General features: G+C 36.6%; 1 protein-coding gene across 1 annotated transcript in view; it reads left to right on the top strand.

The window, feature by feature from the left end:
- The first annotated feature begins 2,616 nt into the window (after positions 1-2,616).
- Positions 2,617-19,413, top strand: part of ARHGEF12 (Rho guanine nucleotide exchange factor 12) — a 135,596-nt gene continuing 118,799 nt past the window's right edge. The window contains exons 1-6 of the mRNA XM_007955910.1: positions 2,617-2,628; positions 6,518-6,575; positions 9,689-9,867; positions 12,094-12,171; positions 13,501-13,620; positions 15,408-15,548. Coding sequence (XP_007954101.1) covers positions 2,617-2,628; positions 6,518-6,575; positions 9,689-9,867; positions 12,094-12,171; positions 13,501-13,620; positions 15,408-15,548 — 588 coding nt within the window. The remainder of the gene's footprint in view (positions 2,629-6,517; positions 6,576-9,688; positions 9,868-12,093; positions 12,172-13,500; positions 13,621-15,407; positions 15,549-19,413) is intronic.

Here is a 19,413-nt window from a genome sequence, read left to right as displayed (position 1 = left end):
TGTTCTATATCCTACTTTGGTTAATAGCAACTGGGGTCTTTAAAGCTTGCAAGTGGCCATCTAGATGCACCAATTGGTCTTTCCTCCTCCAGAGCAAAGAAGAATGAAGAAAGCCAAAGACACATGGAAACAATTAGTCTAAGGGACTAGTGGACCATGACAACTTCAGCCTACATGACTCTGACACCAGAACTAGATGTTTTCCGGGTACCACTGTCAACTATTTGGAAAGTGATCAGTGCAGGAGATCCTGGATAGAGTGGGAAAAAATTGTAGAACGAAACTCAAAATCATGAAAAAGACCAGGCTTCCTTGTCTGATAGAGACTGATGAAACCCCTGAAACTATGGCCCCTAGTAACATTTCAGGCCTGGAATTGAGCTCACTCCTGTGGCTTCCAGCCAAACAGGCATACAAGGTGAACATTTACACTTGATAGGTACACATCTTAGAACAATCAACTGTGGGAGCTCAGAAAGGAGGTATTTGCACAGGAAGATAGCTCAGAGGGCATGAATGCATAGGAAAGAAGGACACAGGGAAAAGGTAACCACAGGAAGGAAGTGGGAAGAGAACTGTTACATTATGGGGATTGCAATCAATGTCGTGAAACAAAATGTGGATGAACTGCTGTATGGAAAATGAATTTGCTCTGTAAACTTTCACCCACATCACAATTTAAAAAAAAAAAAAAGGTGGGAGTGAGTAGTTTATATCACCCCTTCCCATATTTGCTTCTGTGCTCTGCCAATATCCTACAAGAAATTAAAGGCAGAGAGAAAAACTAAGCATTGTGCTGCAATATAGATGAACATTGAAAACATTATGTTGCATGAAGCCAATCAAAAAAGGACAAATATTATATGATCTCATTTGTATGAAATATGTAGAATAGCCAAAGGTATAGAGATTGAAGTTTAATAGGGTTTACCAAGGGTGGAAAGGAGGAGGGGGGATGGAGAATCATTGTTTAGGAAGCACTGAGTTTCTTTTTATGGTGATGGAAAATTTGGCAATGGATACTGGTGCTGGTCGCACAACACAACTGATAAGATTGATGTCACTGTATTGTATACCTGAAAGAGGTCAAGTTGGCAAATATTGTTATCTATATTTTTACAACAAAAAAAAAAGAGGGAGAAAATACTGGACACTGTGATAGAAAATGAAGAATATTATATTTATATGGAAACATATGGCACCCCTCCTCCACGCCCGTAACGAGCATCATAAGTTGATCATGGCTCTTTCTGTGCAGTCTATATGTGAGCTCAGACACCTTCTCAACAAAGCATCACAACCACTCACTCCCAGTTGAACAGGTGGCTTCCAAGTTCAAATCAATTTGTCTCTACGTGAGATAAATTGGCAGCTGTGTTGAAGGACAACTACATTGGGAGGGGGAAAAGACTTTGGTATATGCTCACTTTACTATAGGTAGTAACAAGCTAGAAAGGGGTTGAGAAATACTGTTTCAATCAAGAATTAGAAAAACAATATCCTTCCTCATTCCCAGGCAGGATGGCCAGGAAGATATCCATTTATAACTTTATGGTCACTGAGAGTGATCTTGCCACTATAAATTGAGCCCAAGGCTTAACAGCTTGTAAAGCTACATTTTCTGAGGGTGACTGTGTATGAGAAAGAAAAAAGGAAAAGAATTTCATGATTAATGGATGTTCACATAAAGTCATTTTCAAAGTCCTTTTTGTCCACTTATTATTTCTTTTAGTGTAATGGGCAGGGTGCATTGGTAAAGGATTTATCCTAGCTACTGCTTCATCTGGGAGTGTCTGGGTGGTGCAAAGGGTTAATGCACCCAATGACTAATGAAAAATTGGAGGATTGAGCCCACCCAGAGGTGTCTCTAAAGAAGGGAGACAGCTCAGGGGGCAGGGGTGCATGGAGGATGGACACAGGGAAGAGGTAACTATCAGGAGGAGAGGAGCAGTTGCATTGGGGTAAATTGTAGTCAATGTTGTGAGACAAAGTGTATGTGAAGTGCTGTATGGAAAGTGAATTTGTTCTGTAAACTTTCACCCAAATCACAATTTAAAGAAAAAAGAAGAAGAAGGTTCTGGCAACCTACTTCTGAAAATTCAGCCATTGAAAACTCTATGCAGCATAGCTGTAATCTGACACATATAGGGTAGCTATGTATCAGAGACAACTTAATTGGCAACTGGTTTTTATTGCCTCCTCTCAGAACCTCCAGACACATTATCCCATTGTTAATGGCAAAAGAAGGGCAAGAAACTTTCAAGGATGCATAGGTAATCCTCTTAGCAATGCTATGAAGTTGGTAACAGCCTCATTTAACACATTGAGACACAATAGTTTGGTAACTTTCCCAGAAATGTCAGCTTTGTGGCAGGACCAGGAGGTGAACTCAGGACTGACTACTCCAAGGCACCTCCACACGTCCTTCCATGGTTTTGTCATGAGGCCTGTCTGAGACACAGGATCCTTCTGCAGTTCTCATCACCCTTCAGGAAAACAAGTACTAGGCAGTGGAAATGAGGTCACTGGAAGTCCTCTCACAGCGGGCCACTTTTGAGGAAAAGAAGAGGGAAAGTCTAAGACTGAGCCCTTGGGAACAAGCAGCTTCTCAGGACCATGGGAGGGCTGGTAAGTGTTACATAACCATCCCTTCACTTTCATTCCCAGAAGACCCATGTTCTGCCTTGGGTTTCTGGTCAGTTGTGTCTTAATGTGAACTTTCAATTATGTTATGATCCCAAGTAACACCATGGCACAACTGAAGCCTTAGTTAATAAAATCTTAAGCGCTTACCTAGGTAGACTTGCCCCAAAGTTTTCTAGAAAAAAAAATCCTTATGTACTTTCAAGGCACTTAAATCCCAGGCATCTCTTGGCTAGAAAACTTGTATAGATAAAGGCAAATATTGCAGATTAGCAGTTGGTTTAATTTCTTCTTACTTTGATATGCCCAATGTGTTTGCAAGTTTGAGAATCATCACACATCCTACTACTCACACCTCCATGTTATTGTTGTTAGGTGTCGTAGATGCGGCTCCAACTCACAGCAACCCTATATGCAACAGAATGAAACACTGCCCAGGCATGCGTCCTCATCACAATCCCTGCTATATTTGAGCCTATCTTTGCAGCCACTGTGTCAATCCATCTTATTGAGAGTATTCCCCTTTTTTGCTGACCCTGCAATTTAACAAGCATAATATCCTTCTGACACCATGACCAAAGTCAGTGAGACAAAATCAGGCCATTCTCACTTCCAAGGAACATTCCAGCTGCACTTCTTCAAGGACAGATTTGTTCCTTCATCTGACAGTCCATGGTATTTTCAGTATTCTTCTCCAACACCACGATTCAAAAGCATCAACTCTTCTTTGGTCTTCCTTATTCATAGTCAACTTTTCACATGCATCTGAGGAAATTGAAAATACCATGGCTTGGGTTACATGCATCTTAATCTTCAAAGAGACATCTTTGCTCTTCAGCACTTTAAAGAGGTCTTTTGCAGCAGATTTGTCCAGTGCACTACATCGTCTGATGTCTTAACTGCTGCTTTCATTGGTGTTCATTGTGGAGCCAAGTAATATGAAATCTTCGACAACTTCAAACTTTTCTCCATTTATCATGATGCTGCTTATTGGTCCAGCTGTGAGGATTTTTGTTTTCTTTATATTGAGGTGTAATCCATACTGTAGTCTTTGATGTTCATCAGTATGTGCTCCAAATCCTCTTCTCTTACAACAAGCAAGGATGTGAAAGCAGCATATCACAGTCATTAATTCCTCCAATCCTGATGCTTGTTCTTCTTCTTATAGTCCAGCTTCTCGGAATATTTGCTCAGCATATAAATTGAATAAGTATGGTGAAAGGATACAACACTGACACACTCCCTTCCTGATTTTAAACCATGCAGTGTCCCCTTGTTCTGTTCAAATGACAGCTTCCTGGTCTATGCACAGTTTCCTCATGAGCACAATAAAGTGTTCTAGAATGTCCATTCTTTGCAATGTTATCCATAATTTTTTATGATCCACACAGTTGAATCCCTTTGCATTGTCAATAAAACACAGGTAAGCATCTTTCAGATATTTATTGCTTTCAATCAATATCTATGTGACATCAGCAATGATATCCCTCATTCCATGTCATCTTCTGAATCCAGCTTGCATTTCTGGAACTTTCTTGTCAATATACTGTTGTACTATTTTTAAATTATCTTCAGCAAAATATTACTTGTGTGTGATATTAACGATATTGTTAATTTCCACATTCTGTTGGATCACCTTTCCTTAGAATGGGCAAAAATATGGATCCTTTGCAGTCAGTTGGTCAGGTAGCTGTCTTCCAAATTTCTTGGCAGAGACAAGTAAGTGCCTCCAGTGAAGCATCCATTTGTTGAAACATCTCAATGGGTATTCCATCAATTCCTGAAGCCTTGTTTTTCACCAATAGCTTCAGTGCAGCTTGAACTTTATTCATAAAGTTTTCAGTGGCCAGTTCCTTGAAAAGTGGGCGGCCCCTTCCTTCTTCCCTGTCTGTCATAGTAGGGAAGCTCGGCTGAAACCTGCCCATCACCGGCCACCCTGCTGGCATTCAAAACACCAGTGGCATAGCCTCCAGGCTTTCAGCAACACCCAAGCCACCACAGTACAACGAACAGACTAGCAAGTGGTGATTTGAACCCATAGGACACCTGTGTATAGCCTGTGTATATAGGATTGGTGTCAATCCATCTAGTTGAAAATTTTCCCCTTTTTCACTGACCCTCTGTTTTACCAAGCATGATGTCTTTCTCCAGGGACTAGTTTCTCCTGATAACATGTCCAAAGTACATGCAACAAAATCTCCATTCTCAGTTCTAAGGAGCATTCCGGCTGTACTTCTTTCAAGACAGATTTTTTTTTATTCTTCTGTGGTCCATGGTATATTCAGTATTCTTCACCCTACCATAATTCAAATACACATACTTCTATACCCATCCTAAAGACATATTTTTCCACTACTCAGCTGTCAGTTTGTCTTAGTGTAGTGGCTTGCATATTGCTGTGATGCTGGGAGCTGTTCCACAGGTATTTCAGATACAAGCAGAGTCACTAGAGGTGGACAGGTTTCAGTGAAGTGTCTAGACTAACGCAAACTAGAAAGAAAAGCCTGGTGGCCTATTTTCTAGTCAACGAATCAGAATCACCATGAATCAGAGTCAACTCAATGTCAACTAAGAACAACGACAACATACTTTGCTCTTTTACTCTTAAGTGTATCAAAACATAGTCCAACACTCTTTTTAGAAATGCATCACATGGGGGGAGGGCAGGGAGGTTTCATACTCATTAAAGGATTAACAAATGTTCAGAGTGCCTGGTACATGCAAGCATAGTGCAAGGGACATATCTGAGAAATGATGAAAATATGAAGTCCTTTCTGGGTCTTTTACATCAGTGCTTCTCAAATTTCCCAGTGGTGGAGGTACCCGTAGCATCACAAGAAGTTGTGTAGCCCTGGGGAGTTTTTTTTTTTTTTTTTTTTTTAATGAACAAGAGATTTTATTAGTTTCCTAAATTATTTGAAATAGATAACATTCAATAAGAATATATTCAACCTTATTAATAACAAAGAAGTTAAAATAAGTGAAAAATATATTTAGAAATTTAATCTCAATTTGCGTAAACTGAGAGCTAGATAAATTACGTTTCATCTGCATCTTTTAACAAGAATGGACTGGGTTCTGTATGTATTGCTTTGAGAGATATCTACAGTACAATGAAAAAAAATTTTATTTCCTTGGAAAAAACCCCACGAGTTAACAACCTATATATGTATATGTGTCTGTGTATATCATGTGTATATGCTTGAAAAGTGTTTCAGAGGTTAAACATAATGCTAAATCCATGGTTGCTATTTTTACCTTAATTTGTTTGGTTTAGTGGAGACTTTGGATAATATATCCTATGTTTAGTTGTCCTAAAAAGTAATTATCTTTTTAAAGATTAGGTCATGATCACAAAAGTAAAAGTAAATTGAGTATTATTGTGGAAATATTGCTTAATGTTTATCTTTTCTTGATTTATGATTTTGACAAATCAGTGTATTAGTAATTAAAAGCAGAGACCTTTTCTATTTGCAAGAGCTTAATTGTGATGGATTTATGATTCTGTTGCTTGGTTCGTGTTGTTTTTTTCATGTGAATAAGTTTTTATGACCTTGTTTAGTGTTCAAGTTCATTTTGTTGCGGAGTATAACTTTCAGAGTATCTGTGAAAACAAATATTGAACCAAGTGTGTGTGTGTATATATGGATACGTATATACATGTATACATACATATATACATGTATACATATACATATATACACATACACACACCTGCATACACATATATATATACACATATACACACATATATAATATAAATGTAGCTCAGTGTACTATAATTGGTTGTATTATAAATAATCATTCCTGAAATCATTTTATTCATTATCCCAATGGAATGTAACTGACATGCACTGTTTTCATTTTCTTACAGGTGAATGGAACTCTGGTGACTCATTCAAACCATTTGGAGGTGGTGAAGTTAATCAAATGTAGGTGAATGTTATTCCCAATTTTAGTTGTTTTCTGAACCCCTTAAAGCAAGTATTAGGAAATTGTTTTCTGTAATAAGCCAGATAGTAAATATTTTAGGCTTCGTGAGCCATATGGCCATCTACTGAGGAGCCTTGGTGGCACAATGGGTTAGAGCACTCACCTGCCAACTGAAAGGTTGGCGGTTCTAACACACCAGTAACTCCATGGGAGAAAGATGTGACAGTCTGCTTCCATAAAGAATATCACAAAACAAAATGTATATGAATTGTTGAATGGAAATCCAATTTGTTCTGTAGACTTTTGTCAAACTTATGATAAAAAGTAAATAAAAAGATTTGCAGCCTTGGAAATCAAATGGGGCAGTTGTTCAGGCTGCCTGGTACTGCTCTGACAAGAATATACCACAACTGGGATGGCTTGAACAAACAGGAGTTTATTCTCTTACAGTTTGGGAGGCTAGAAGTCTGAATTCAAAGTTACAGGGTCTAGGGGCTGTGTGAAATCCCCTTGACCTTGGGCTTCAGCTCTGCCTCTTGCTCCTTACCCACTGAAGCTAGAGGCATCTCTTCAGCTGTTGGCTGCTAAGGCTAACAAGCCCAAGGTGGACAAATAAAATGACACAGTCCTGATGTTACCAAACCACACCTCAGGCCATTAATTGAAGTCCGTTGAAAGTCCCAAGGTCAGCAATGAATGGCAGGCTCCTGAACAATGACATGGCTACATGCAGGGTTCAAGCGTGCCATAAGCTAGAGACCATTCCCAAAGCTGTTTCTTATATATGGGAAGAAGACCACATCCCTAAAGCAACTACTCAGCTGCTCCAATAGATTCCACCATGGAGTTAATAACCAGTCTCACCATGGGGAATAACTACATTCAGCTGCCCAACCAGTCAACCAGTTCTAGCCAAGTTGACACACAAACTTAACCACCATAGCAGTTCTGCTCTGTCTTACAGTGTCCCTGTGAGTCGGAATTGACTCAACAGCACTGGGATGGTCAGTTACTTCATTCTGTCATTGTAGAGCAAAAGCAGCCATGAACTCTATGTCTGTTAATAGACATGGTTGTTCCAGTAAAACTTTATTTACAAAAGCAGTTTGTGGGCTGAGTTTAGCTCATTGCTGACCCCTCCATTAATGCAAAGTTTGATGTGAATGCTCTTAATTTACAAATAACTGTCTTCTGCCAAATCCATATATGCAGTTAATTATTGTATCTTTATTTATCTTAGTTATATTGAAATCATATATTTGAAAGAGGTGCAAAATCTTATATTTGAAAGAATCTGAGAGATAGGAAGTTGTGAAATCAGAAGCAATGGGCTGATGAACTGAAATGAAACTTAAAAATATCATATAGCATAATCACTTTCCCTCAGATCAGTAAATGATTACATATTCCAGGGTAGCAGTCTTCTCGTGGAAATCTCCAGAGTTAGGAATTTATGATCTTCATCAGAATTTCACAGTAGAGTATAAATAAGAGAGCACTCTTTGTTGCCAAGCAAATCACTCTTGCTTTATTTAATCCTATTTCTTTTCATTGAGTGGACATCTTTAGAATAAATTCAATAACCTGAATTTTTTCTTGTCCTTCTTGTTTGTAGAGTTAAACAATGCTAAATTCCTTTACCTTTTCATTAAAGTACCAGTGTTCTGCATGGTCACTTTGATCATATTTTTAAACCCTAGTACATTTTCAAAAGAAATGTGATGATCAGAATTAGATCTCCACACTTGAATAAATTTGATTACTTATTTAAAGAGATTGTGATTTATATGTGTTTGTGTGCTACATACATATGATAGTTTGTGATACTAGAAATAACTGTATGCTTAATATTTAACTATTGCAGAGTATAAAAAGTAAGTTTATTTCTTTAGCTTTCTAGGTTATATTTTTAGCTCATCCCGATATAAATGTTACAGCACTTTTTTTTTTCCTAGTAACCAGAGCTTTGCTAAAACCTTGCAGTTAAGCATAAAACAATTCTGAGTATCCAAAAACAGACATAAATTTAACATGCCTTAAAAGCCTGTGTACTGTACTTATAAAAGATATCCTTCATGTCCAAAATTTAAATGAATATTTTAGAAATAGTAAAAGTAATTTCAACTCAGAGCAATTTAGAAATGGCTGAAGAAAGGACGAGCAGGAAGCTATTGGAAGTAAGCACATGGGCAAGTGAATATGGTATGATAGATGACTGTCTGCCAGTGAGAGATAAGATTGGAAAACCTTAAAAAGTATGGGATTTGTGACCATTCATAAAAAATTCATAATTTTTAGAAAGTTAGAACATTGTGAAATGATTAATGTTTGTTGTATTGATTACAAATTCCATAGGAGGGTTAAATTGGAAGAAAAGTGTGAAATATATTTAGAAGTTCTATTTGCTAAGAAAAAAGTTTTTTCTTGTAAAGGTCAGTTATCTAGAAAAGTCATTTATATTGAGTATCTCACTTCTTGTTGATACTAGATAAATAATGAATGAATGCTGTTGAGTCTCTGCTTTCTCAAATTTTGTTTTCCTGTGATATGACTAGTGAATTTTCTTCCTCTGTCCTGCAAGTTTTCAAAATTAAAATCCACTACTTACTTACTGTGTTTTTACCTGTTTTTTTTTTTTTTTGGTGTGTGTGAGATCTTTTTAATTTTTATTTTGTAAAGGTAATTTAAAATTGCATCATTATATTCCAGATTTAGTTAAATCTGCCTAATTAGTTTCATCTTAAAATATGATTTTTAAAATTTTCATTATAAAAATTAACCAAGCATAGCCATTAGTAGATAGTTGAAAATAAGTTACACTTCTCTAAATTAAAAAAAAATATATATTAGGGTTTTATTTTTATTTTTCTTGCTTTTAAGTAATATGTAATCTTATGAGTAGTAATTTGTCAGAAAATGGCATTTTGTTTTTTTGGTGGCATTTACAAAAAAGAAGTAAAAGTTGGATCCTTTGCTGTGGAGAAATGGTTATCTGCTGTAAGACTTTCTCACATAGAACTGTCAAAAATTAAGTAGTGAAATGCTATAAAATGTTTCTTGATGATGTGCTTTTTTTCCTTGCCTCTCCTTTTTTCAATCTTCCCAACCCAAGCTGGTTCCTATGTAGCTCTCACTGTTCAGGGACGCCCACCTGGGTCGCCCCAGATTCCACTAGCTGATCCTGAAGTAGAGTCATCAGTCACTGGACATATGTCTCCCATAATGACATCACCTCATTCACCTGGAGCATCTGCGAATATGGAGAGAATCACTAGTCCTGTGCTCATGGGGGTAAGCATAGGAATATTTCTTAGTAAATGCTTACTTGCATTATAATGTATTTGCTTTATATTAAGAGTTTTGAATTATTGGGCCGATAAATTTAAATTCAAGATTCTAGTAAATAATTTTCTAATAAAAAATTCCTTAGTAATTTGGAATGATACTACAGGCATATCTTGTTGTACTGTGCTTCACTTTATTGCGCTTTGTAGATTTTGTGCGGTTTTTTTTGTTTGTTGTTTTTAAGAAAAAAACAAACACAAATCAAAGGTTTGTGGCAGTGCTATTGGGAGCGAGTCTGTTGGCACCATTATTTCCAATAGTGTGTGCTCACTTTGTGTGTCACGTTTTGGTAATTCTGACAGTATTTCAAACTTTTTCATAGTTCTGTTGCACACTTAATAGACTATTGTATAGTGCAAGCAGAACTTTTATATGTACTGGGAGACAAAATATTCATATGACTCCCTATTGCAGTATTCACTTTATTGTGGTTATCTGGAACCAAACCCACAATATCTCCAAGATATGCCTGTATAGAGTATTGGGATAGCAGATTAATTCAACAAATATTGAACACCTCCCATATACAAAACAGAGTGCTAGCCATGAGACTATAATTAACATATCTTATGTTCTAGGTCTGTAATCATCTGAGCATGTATGTTGTAAGAGGACAAGGGCTTTTTATTTTGTTCACTATTGTGTCCTCAGTGCCTAGAATATTGCTTGATATATGATCGGTGTTTAATAAACTTTCGTTGATTGAGTTTGAATCAAGAATATACAAGTAACTATAATACAAAGGCAAAATGTAGACATTATGAGGGAAAAAACAGTAAGTTCTGTGAAGAGGATGAACACCCATCCAGTTGTGGTAAAGAAGGACTTTATAGAAAGATGTTATTTGAATTGAGCCATGGAAAACTGGTTACTTTAAGGAGTAGAGATGAGAAGGCAATCCTGGTTGAGGGAGTAGAATAAACTGAGCCAGGAAAGCACCAAGTATTTTTGGGAAGTTTGCAGGACTCTACTTGGACTGGTATGAATGAGGCATATTAAGGATGTATATTGAGGGAGATGAGCTTAAAAAAAGTAGATTGACTGTTGTTCTGGTTACTTAGCACCACTCTGACAAGAAAATAGCACAAATGGGATGGATCGAACAAATAGGCGTTTAGTCTCTTAAAGTTTGGAGGCTTTAAGTCCTAGTTCAAAGTGCCAAGCTCTAGGGGCTTGTTGAAAGCCCCTCAACCTTGGGTTTCAATTTTTCTTCCTGTTCCCGGCCCGCTGAAGCTAGAGGCTTTTCTTCGCTCAAACAGCTGCTGGCTGCTGAGGCTGACAAGCCCAAGGATGACAAGTAAAAAGGCACAGTCCCGATGTTACCAACCCACATGGCAGGCCATTAATTCAAGTCCCAAGGTTGGCAGAGCATGGCAGGCTGCTGAATGACGACATGGCTGCATGTGGGGTTCAAGCGTGCCATAAGCTAAAGACCATTCCCAAAGTGTTTCTTATATACGGGAAGCAGACCACATACCCAAAGCAGCTACTCAGCTGCTCCAATAGATTCCACCATGGAGTTAATTACCAGTCTCACCATGGGGAATAACTACATTCAGCTGCCCAGCCACTCAACCAGGCCCAGCCAAGTTGACACACAATTTTAACTACCACAACCATTTATTTTGGAAAATCACATTTTTCCTAGCCAGTTAGAATCCATTCAAATGTGTTTATCAACAAGAGAGGGATGTGATCATGACATGGTTTTAGGAAGACTAATTTGGTACATTGGGTTGTGAAACAAGAAGGAAATGATGGGAGATGAGTTAGGGGTCTTTTTTCATATTTCAAATGGGAGGTACTGGGAATTTGAGCCATGCATGAAGGTTGATAGTGAAGATCCAAGTAAGCAACATTCCCTACTAAAATATACTTATGGCAACTTCATTTCTTCTTATATATGAGTATATGGTAGTTTCTCCAACTAATAATCAATATTTTATTTAGTAAAAGGAAAATGTAAGAGCAGACATTTCTCTGTAATCTTTTATCTTTAAAATTGTCCTATCTAAAAGCCTGTCTTCATAACTGCCAGGAATAAAGAAAATCCTAATAGGTATGGAAATTGGAGCTGAGGCAGAGCATGTGGGTCTTGCTTTCCCTAATTTTAGCTTTTGCTTTCTCTGTTTTGGTTCTTGTTTCTTTGTTAACTTCTGTTTCTTTTTCTAGGAGGAAAACAATGTAGTTCATAACCAGAAAGTAGAGATTCTGAGAAAAATGTTACAGAAAGAACAGGAGCGACTACAGGTAATAAAGTAGAAATGGGGCTGCTTACGAGCCAGTGAAAGTGTGAGTGGGTATAGTTAAGTTAGTGTTTATCTGAATTATATCAAGCAGTATTGTAATCAATGCTATCATCTTTTTAAAATTTTATTTTCTTGTATTGAGAATATATACAGCAAAACATATACCAATTCAACAATTTGTACCTATACAATTCAGTGACGTTGATTATATTCTTTGAGTTGTGCAACCATTCTCACCCTCCTTTCTGACTCATTCCTCCCCCACTCACTGCCCCCTAAGCTTCCTATCTAATCTTTCGAGTTGCTGTTTTTAATTTGATCCCATATAGATAATTCCTAAAATAACATATAATGCTCAAGGCAAACATTTTCTACTAGGTAAGCTAAACTATTGTTTGGTTTTGAGAAGACTTAAGGGAATATTTTTGGGTTTGGTTTTAAAGATTATCTCATAGCAATAATTTCAGGGAGTCATCTAGCCACCTTGGCTCCAGAAAGTCTGGAATCCGTGGTAATTTGAATATGGGTAGATCTTAAGACATTATGCTCAGTGAAATAAGGCAGTCATGTAAGGACAAATATCGTATGATCTTACTTACATAAAAAGATAAGAAAAGGCAAATGTATAGAGACCAAAGTTTATTAGTAGTTACCAGAGACAGGAAGGAGGGAGGAAAGGGGACTTAAATTGATCAAGGGTAGGGTTTCACAGCCAGATATTGTAATTGATGTCAATTAGTTGTGTACTTGTAAAAAGTTGAATTGGTAAAAGTTGTGTGATAGATACATTTACAGTGACCAAAAAAAAAAAAAAGAAAGAAAGAAAAAGAGTAGCTGGTGAGGCTGCTTATGTATAACCAAACATTTCATGGATTAGTTTCTTGGTTTGGAGGTGTGGGCTCAATGGTTTCATGGCACATCCCAATTAATTGACCTAATCACATGGTTAGTGGTTTTGTTCTATCTCCTAATTCATTACATAGTGCCTGAGGTCTTAAAAGCTTGTGAGCAGCCATCCAAGGCACAACAATTGCCCTCTAATCACCTGGAGCCACAGAGAACAAAGGAGGGTCAGGAATTAGGAGAAAGATAAGCAATGTGTGGCTAATTGCCTCCATGAACAACTGGCTCCTTTGCCATGAGACAGACCAGAAGAATCGGATAGTACACAGCTATTGTTATTGAACATTTTGGTCAAAGATTCTCTAGAAGAGTCCTCATCAAAAGGGGAAAGATGCTATCTATTGTGTTTTGTATATGATAGAATGTTTTTTTTTTCCTATGCTTTGTTGATATAAGTAATTCTCAAAATATTTTTGTAACTTTTCAGTTATTGCAGGAAGATTATAATCGGACACCTGCCCAAAGATTGCTAAAAGAGATCCAAGAGGCCAAGAAACACATTCCCCAGCTGCAAGAGCAGTTATCCAAAGCCACAGGCTCTGCTCAGGTAACATCCTAATTAAAAATGCTACCCAACTTTTTGCAGATTTTCTTTTGGGAATGTGCCAGAGATTGTTTCAATTGCCTTTTAAAAAAAGTTATTTTTTATAGCATAGGACAACAGGATGTCCTGCATAGGTTGTTACAGAAATAATGATGAAAAGAAACGTGAGCTTCTGATTGTTTGCTTGCTTATGATATCATGTTTCTTTGTTCCATAAAAATTTGAAAAACAATTGAGTGCTTTTGCTTTGATGTGACGAACTACTAAAAAGTATTTTGATACATGTATTAACATTTTTGTGGCTCATTTTTGCCATTTTGAAACAGAATGGCAATTGCTAAATTTTTAAGTAGAGACCTAATATTTTACTAAATGGCATAGATTTTCTTATTTAATCTTCACAACCCTCAGATTTTTTCCTCTCCATATTGGAACTTAGATTTACTAACTTGTTCGAGATTGTGTAGCTCAAAATTAATCTGATGATCACAAAGCACGTTCATATTCTTTTTTCTTGGTGCTGAAAAAAGCTCCAAGGGAATGAAACATTTATGTTCTTAATGACTATATTTTTACTGTAATTTTATATATAGCATTTGCCACAGAGGTATAAGTTATGGAGACAGTGGTCTTATTGGGGGAAAAAAAAAAAAAGCTCAGCACTTATAGGTCAACCAGCTTTGTATTCTGTAATACTCAGATTTGAGATATGAAAATAAAATTTAGTTTATTATAAGTTCTTCATACTTCATCTTAAAGCTTAAATGGACAAATTTCTGTACCTTACTGGGTAAAAGCTGTTTGTTTTATCACCATTTTTGAGTGAGCTCTGTAAGTGAAAGTGACAGATTCGTAGATCATCAGTCTAATCTGATCATTTTAAAGTTAAAAAATCATGTTATAGTTGAGAAAACTAGAGTTTAGATTGGTTAAATGACTTATATAAGGTCACATAGTTTATAAATTCTCCTGACTTCCTCATTTGGTGTACCTTTCATTACACGTTATTCATTAATTGTTTCATAACTTTGAGTCTCACTATCAAATTTTGAGTATTAGGAGTTATGTGGACAGTTGAACAAAGACAACATTGTTGCCCTGATTGAATAGTAAAAACATGATTCTTGATCAAAAAGCAAAGAACCCTGGAAGTGCAGTGGTTAAGGGTATGGCTGCTGCCCCAAAGGTTGGCAGTTCAAATCTACCAACCACTCTCCTTTTTGATTTAGGGCAGTCGGCTTTCATAAATATTTATGGCCTTGGAAATTCTATGGGTTAGTTCTACTCTATCTTACAGGGTCTCTGTGAGTCAGAATTGGTTCAGTAGCAGTGGGTTTACCTTTTTTTTAATCTAAAATCTTAAAATAATTTATGTTATATATAGCATTGTATCCCAAAATTGGCAACTTACAAAAATTCTGAATTATTGAAAGGCAGTTAACCAGGTGTTATAACATCATAATTTTAATTGTAAGAGATAAGACTAATAGATAGGAAATGTAAATTACATAAATTGATAAAATATTCTATCTTTTTCTGTATTTGGAAGTTTCAGCTTGTATTCTTTTTATTCAGATAGCACTTTTTCTGTTTTTAAGGTCATGCTGTTTTAGAATTTGTAGTTACCCTTTTGACTGTTAGAGCTTTCAGCATTCTTGATCACACTACAATATCCAGCTTTTAATAGTCTTCACATTTAGTGTGTAGTACCACTCAATTTCTTTATGCAGTTTGTGATGAAAGTTGTTTGTTTATTTTAATGTGTTTGTGTTTCTTTACTCTTTTTTTAGGATGGAGCTGTACTTATACCCTCTAAGCCTTTATGTGATGCTCTAACAGTCAGTGAGGTAGAAGCAGATTCTGGTGACGGACTGGGCAGAATTGACCCTAGCAGTGGAGATGGTTCTCGGCCCATTAGTGACAATGCAGATGTAAGCATTAAGTATTCTAGATCTTTACTGTCTTGTATTCTCTCTTATAGCCCCTTTCTAGATTTGATTTTGGGAGCTCTGGTGGCATAGGCCTATGGCATTTGACTGCTAACCAGAAGGTTTGTGGTTCAAATCCACCAGCCAGCCACTCCTCAGAAGGAAGATTGGGCAATCTACTTCCATAGAGCTGCGAGTCCTCAAGGAGGGGTTGCTATGAGTTGGTTAAGTGCATGGCTGCTGTGGCACATAACAACAACAAGAGATTTGCTTTTGATTTTAAGTTATGTGTATTGAAATACTGTCTTATTACTTAATTTTTGCAGTCATCATCTTTAATATAGCAATTTGATGAGCAGAAATTCTAGACACTGTATATGAGCTTTTAATTCCAGAGCTCACTTTTTCCCTTGGATACTCATTGCCATATATTGTTTCTTTTGAGTGGATGGAATTTCCCAGCAGGCAACTTGTTTGTGGGTAGCGAAATTAGTAACGTCAGTGCTTCTTACTGAACCAAGAGGCTAAGTGTTGATATCTTTAAGAGCATGTTAATATTTCATTTGTGGTCAGAGTGACTCAGTCTTGAATCATGAGATACTTTGTCATTACAAAGAGGAAAAGCTTTAGCCCTGTTAGATACATTACAATTAATAACCCATGTTTAGTAACTACTCTTTCTTGATTAACCCAATAACTGCCAAATGAACATGAGTATTTGTCAAGAAGGTGATAATAAAATATTTTAAGTTGAATATGATTAAGCACTATTGTCATAGGAATATTGAAAACTAAGTTCAATGTTATGTACTCAGCAGTACTATTAAGCAGTATGCAATACTAGCAATAATGACTTGAAAATAGATCAGCCTCTTTAAAGTGATGGAGGAAGTAGTCTAAGCCAGTGTTTTTAAAACTGTGGGTCATAAAATCAATTTAGTGGGTTGGGACCATCGAAAGAACAAAAAGGAAAAGTGCTTTGCATGTAGAAGAGGAAAGTGTTATTTTTTGTGCTTTTGTTGTATGCAGACACACACATATGTGTGTTTGTATTTACAGGTATGTGTGTACTGAATAACAATGTAAAATTCATCTCTTCTTGAAGATTGTGGTTAAAAAAAAAAAAAAAAAGCTACTGGCCTTAAGCCATCATTCAGGACAACTTTTGAGGTTTAGGCCCAATGACTCAGTTCCTCATGCAGGAAAATTTGGGGGAAAAACAAAATGTGATTGGGTAGGCTAAAAGTTTTAATGGAAAATTTCAATTTTGACTCAAGAAAAAAAAATGTGTAATAGCTAACATTTATCGGGCACATGTGCCATAACTGTGATAAGTGTTTTACCTTCCGTGTCTTAGCTAATTCTCAAAACAACGTTATGAAGAAACATTATTGTTGTGGTAACTTTACAAAAGGAAAAAGCAGATGCTAAAGGGAGTAAACTAACCTGCCAAACTTGCCCAGGCAATTAGCAATTTGCCTCCTCCTTGCTCTAAAGTGCTAATAACCTAAATATAAACAAAGGCACTGAGATGTGAAAATGTACAGCATTTTGGGGAAATAGTGAAAATTGTAGTACCACCTGGTATGTTAGGGTTGTGGATAAAATGGCTTAGACTATCTTAGAAACAAAATTTTGAGGTCAAGTCATACAGCGTTTCAGCTTGTTCTGGCCGTAGTGCTTTTGGGAATCCTTCTTGAACTCTCCTTTTTGATTTAGGGTTGCTTCTCCTCTGTGATCTTGTGGCTTGTCTGCACAGTTGATGAGAAGTTCCTTGAGAACGCAGGCATTGTCTTTTTGACTTTATGTTTCCAAAGCCTGGCAGATAGCACGAATTCAGAATATGTGATATGAATGAGAAGTTTGAATTTTTACCTTGTATTGTGAGGAATGCTACAATCAAGTCTGTTTCTTAGGAAGTTACCTTTCTAATATAAAGAGTAAATTGGTGTGTGTAGAAATGGGCATTCTGATGGATTAAGACTGCTTGATATGTAATTGATGTATAATAAGAATGAACAACAAAATGAACAAATGAGAGAGTAAGTAAAGGGTATGGCTTTATCTTGCGTATATTATAGGCCAAATACAATCAGGCCTTTGTATCAAAAGTATGTCAGTTGAAAATGAATTAGGGTAAAAAGACAGGGAGATCTGTAAGAAAAGAACACTGCTTGGCTTAACCTTAACAGATGCGTGTGAATGGCTACTAATTGCCATTTATTGAATATCTACTTTGACTTAGGGGGTTTAGAGAATGTTCTTAATGCTTTACAGATGTTGTTTTGGGGAGCTCTGGTGGCATGGTGCCTAAGGCATTTGACTGCTGGCCAGAAGTCTGGCACTTCAAACCCACCAACCACTCCTCAGAAAGAAGATCGGGCAATCTACTTCTGTAGTGATACCGCCTTGGAAGCCCAAGGAGTGGTCTTTATGAGTTGGACTAATGTAAATGGCTACTAATTGCCATCTATTGAATATCTGCTTTGAGTTAAAGAATGTACTTAATGCTTTACAGATACTGTTTTTAACTCTTATAATATCCTAAAATTGAATATAATGAAGCAATATCACCATTTCATTTTTTATTTTTATTTTTTAACTTTTTGTTGTGATTTGGGTGCAGTTTTATAAAGCAGATTGATTTTACATTCAGAAGTTCATATACATTTTGTTCGATGACACTGATTACAATCCCCACAATGTAACAGCTCTCTTCTCACCTCCTCCCTGTGGTTACCCACTCCCTGTGTCCTTCTCACCTATGCCTGCCTGCCTGCTACCTTTCTCCCTGTGCAAATTTTGCCCTTCTGATCTCCCGTGGTTGATTGTTCTAAGGAGCGTGTAGCCATTCATAGGCCATGTATTGTTTGGCTGGCAGTTGAGCCCTGGGAGTGAGTCCCATTACAAGCCCGAAAGTTGATTTGGGGTGCCCAGAAATCCTGGTTTTTTTTTTTATGTTTTTGAATTTTGTTCCACATTTTTTTCTCCTGTGCTATCACCATTTTAGAGAAGAAGAAACTGAGGCTAAATGAATAAATGAATATTGTAGAAATCCAGGTGACAAATGATAAAGCCCAAACTAGGATATTTACTGAACACATAACAAACTGGTTTAATTTTTGTAACTATCCATTAATGGCTAAAAATTTCCTATTTTTAGCTTATGGATTTCCATATTTTTTTTCAATTGCACTGTAGTAAGTTTATAGGCACTCATTTTGTTAACCTTTTGAATCAACACTTTTTCATTTTATAATCATATTTGTAATATAATCTAGTGATGTTTCTGATAATTATTTATCACTGTTAAAACAAAAATCCCTGCTTTTGCTTACCTTAAAAAAGGTATTAAAGAGTGTCCAAATGTACAGTTCTCACAATAGAAGAAAATTAATCACAAATCATCTTTAATATTTAGTATGTCTGCCACACTGATTTTCAATTTATGGCTGATATTTAAAAAAATATATATTTATTTTGGAAAATTTTCAAGCATATTTAAAAGTAGAAAGAATGGATAATGATCCCTCATTGTGCACTTAATCACCCAGATTCAGCTTTTATCGACACGTGCTCAGACTTACTATGTCTGTATCACCCATTCCCCACACCCTCCAAACACTGGATTATTATTATTATTTTTTTAATTGTGATTTGGGTGAAGATTTACAGAGCAAATTCACTTTCCATATAGCAGTTCACATATACTTTGCAACAGCTCCCCTCCCACTTCCTCCACATAGTTACCTCTTCCCAGTGTCCATGCCTCCATACACTCCTGCCCCCTGAGCTGTCTCCCTGTGCATAAGCAGCCCTTCTTTCTCCCATGATTGTTCTCGCCAAAGAATGTATCTACTTGAGGTAA

The sequence above is a fragment of the Orycteropus afer genome, unplaced genomic scaffold (assembly GCF_000298275.1).
Source record: "Orycteropus afer afer isolate SDZICR_OR568_19922 unplaced genomic scaffold, OryAfe1.0 scaffold00545, whole genome shotgun sequence".
In the NCBI taxonomy this organism is placed as follows: Eukaryota; Metazoa; Chordata; class Mammalia; order Tubulidentata; family Orycteropodidae; genus Orycteropus; species Orycteropus afer.
This window is presented reverse-complemented; position numbering and strand designations above follow the sequence as displayed.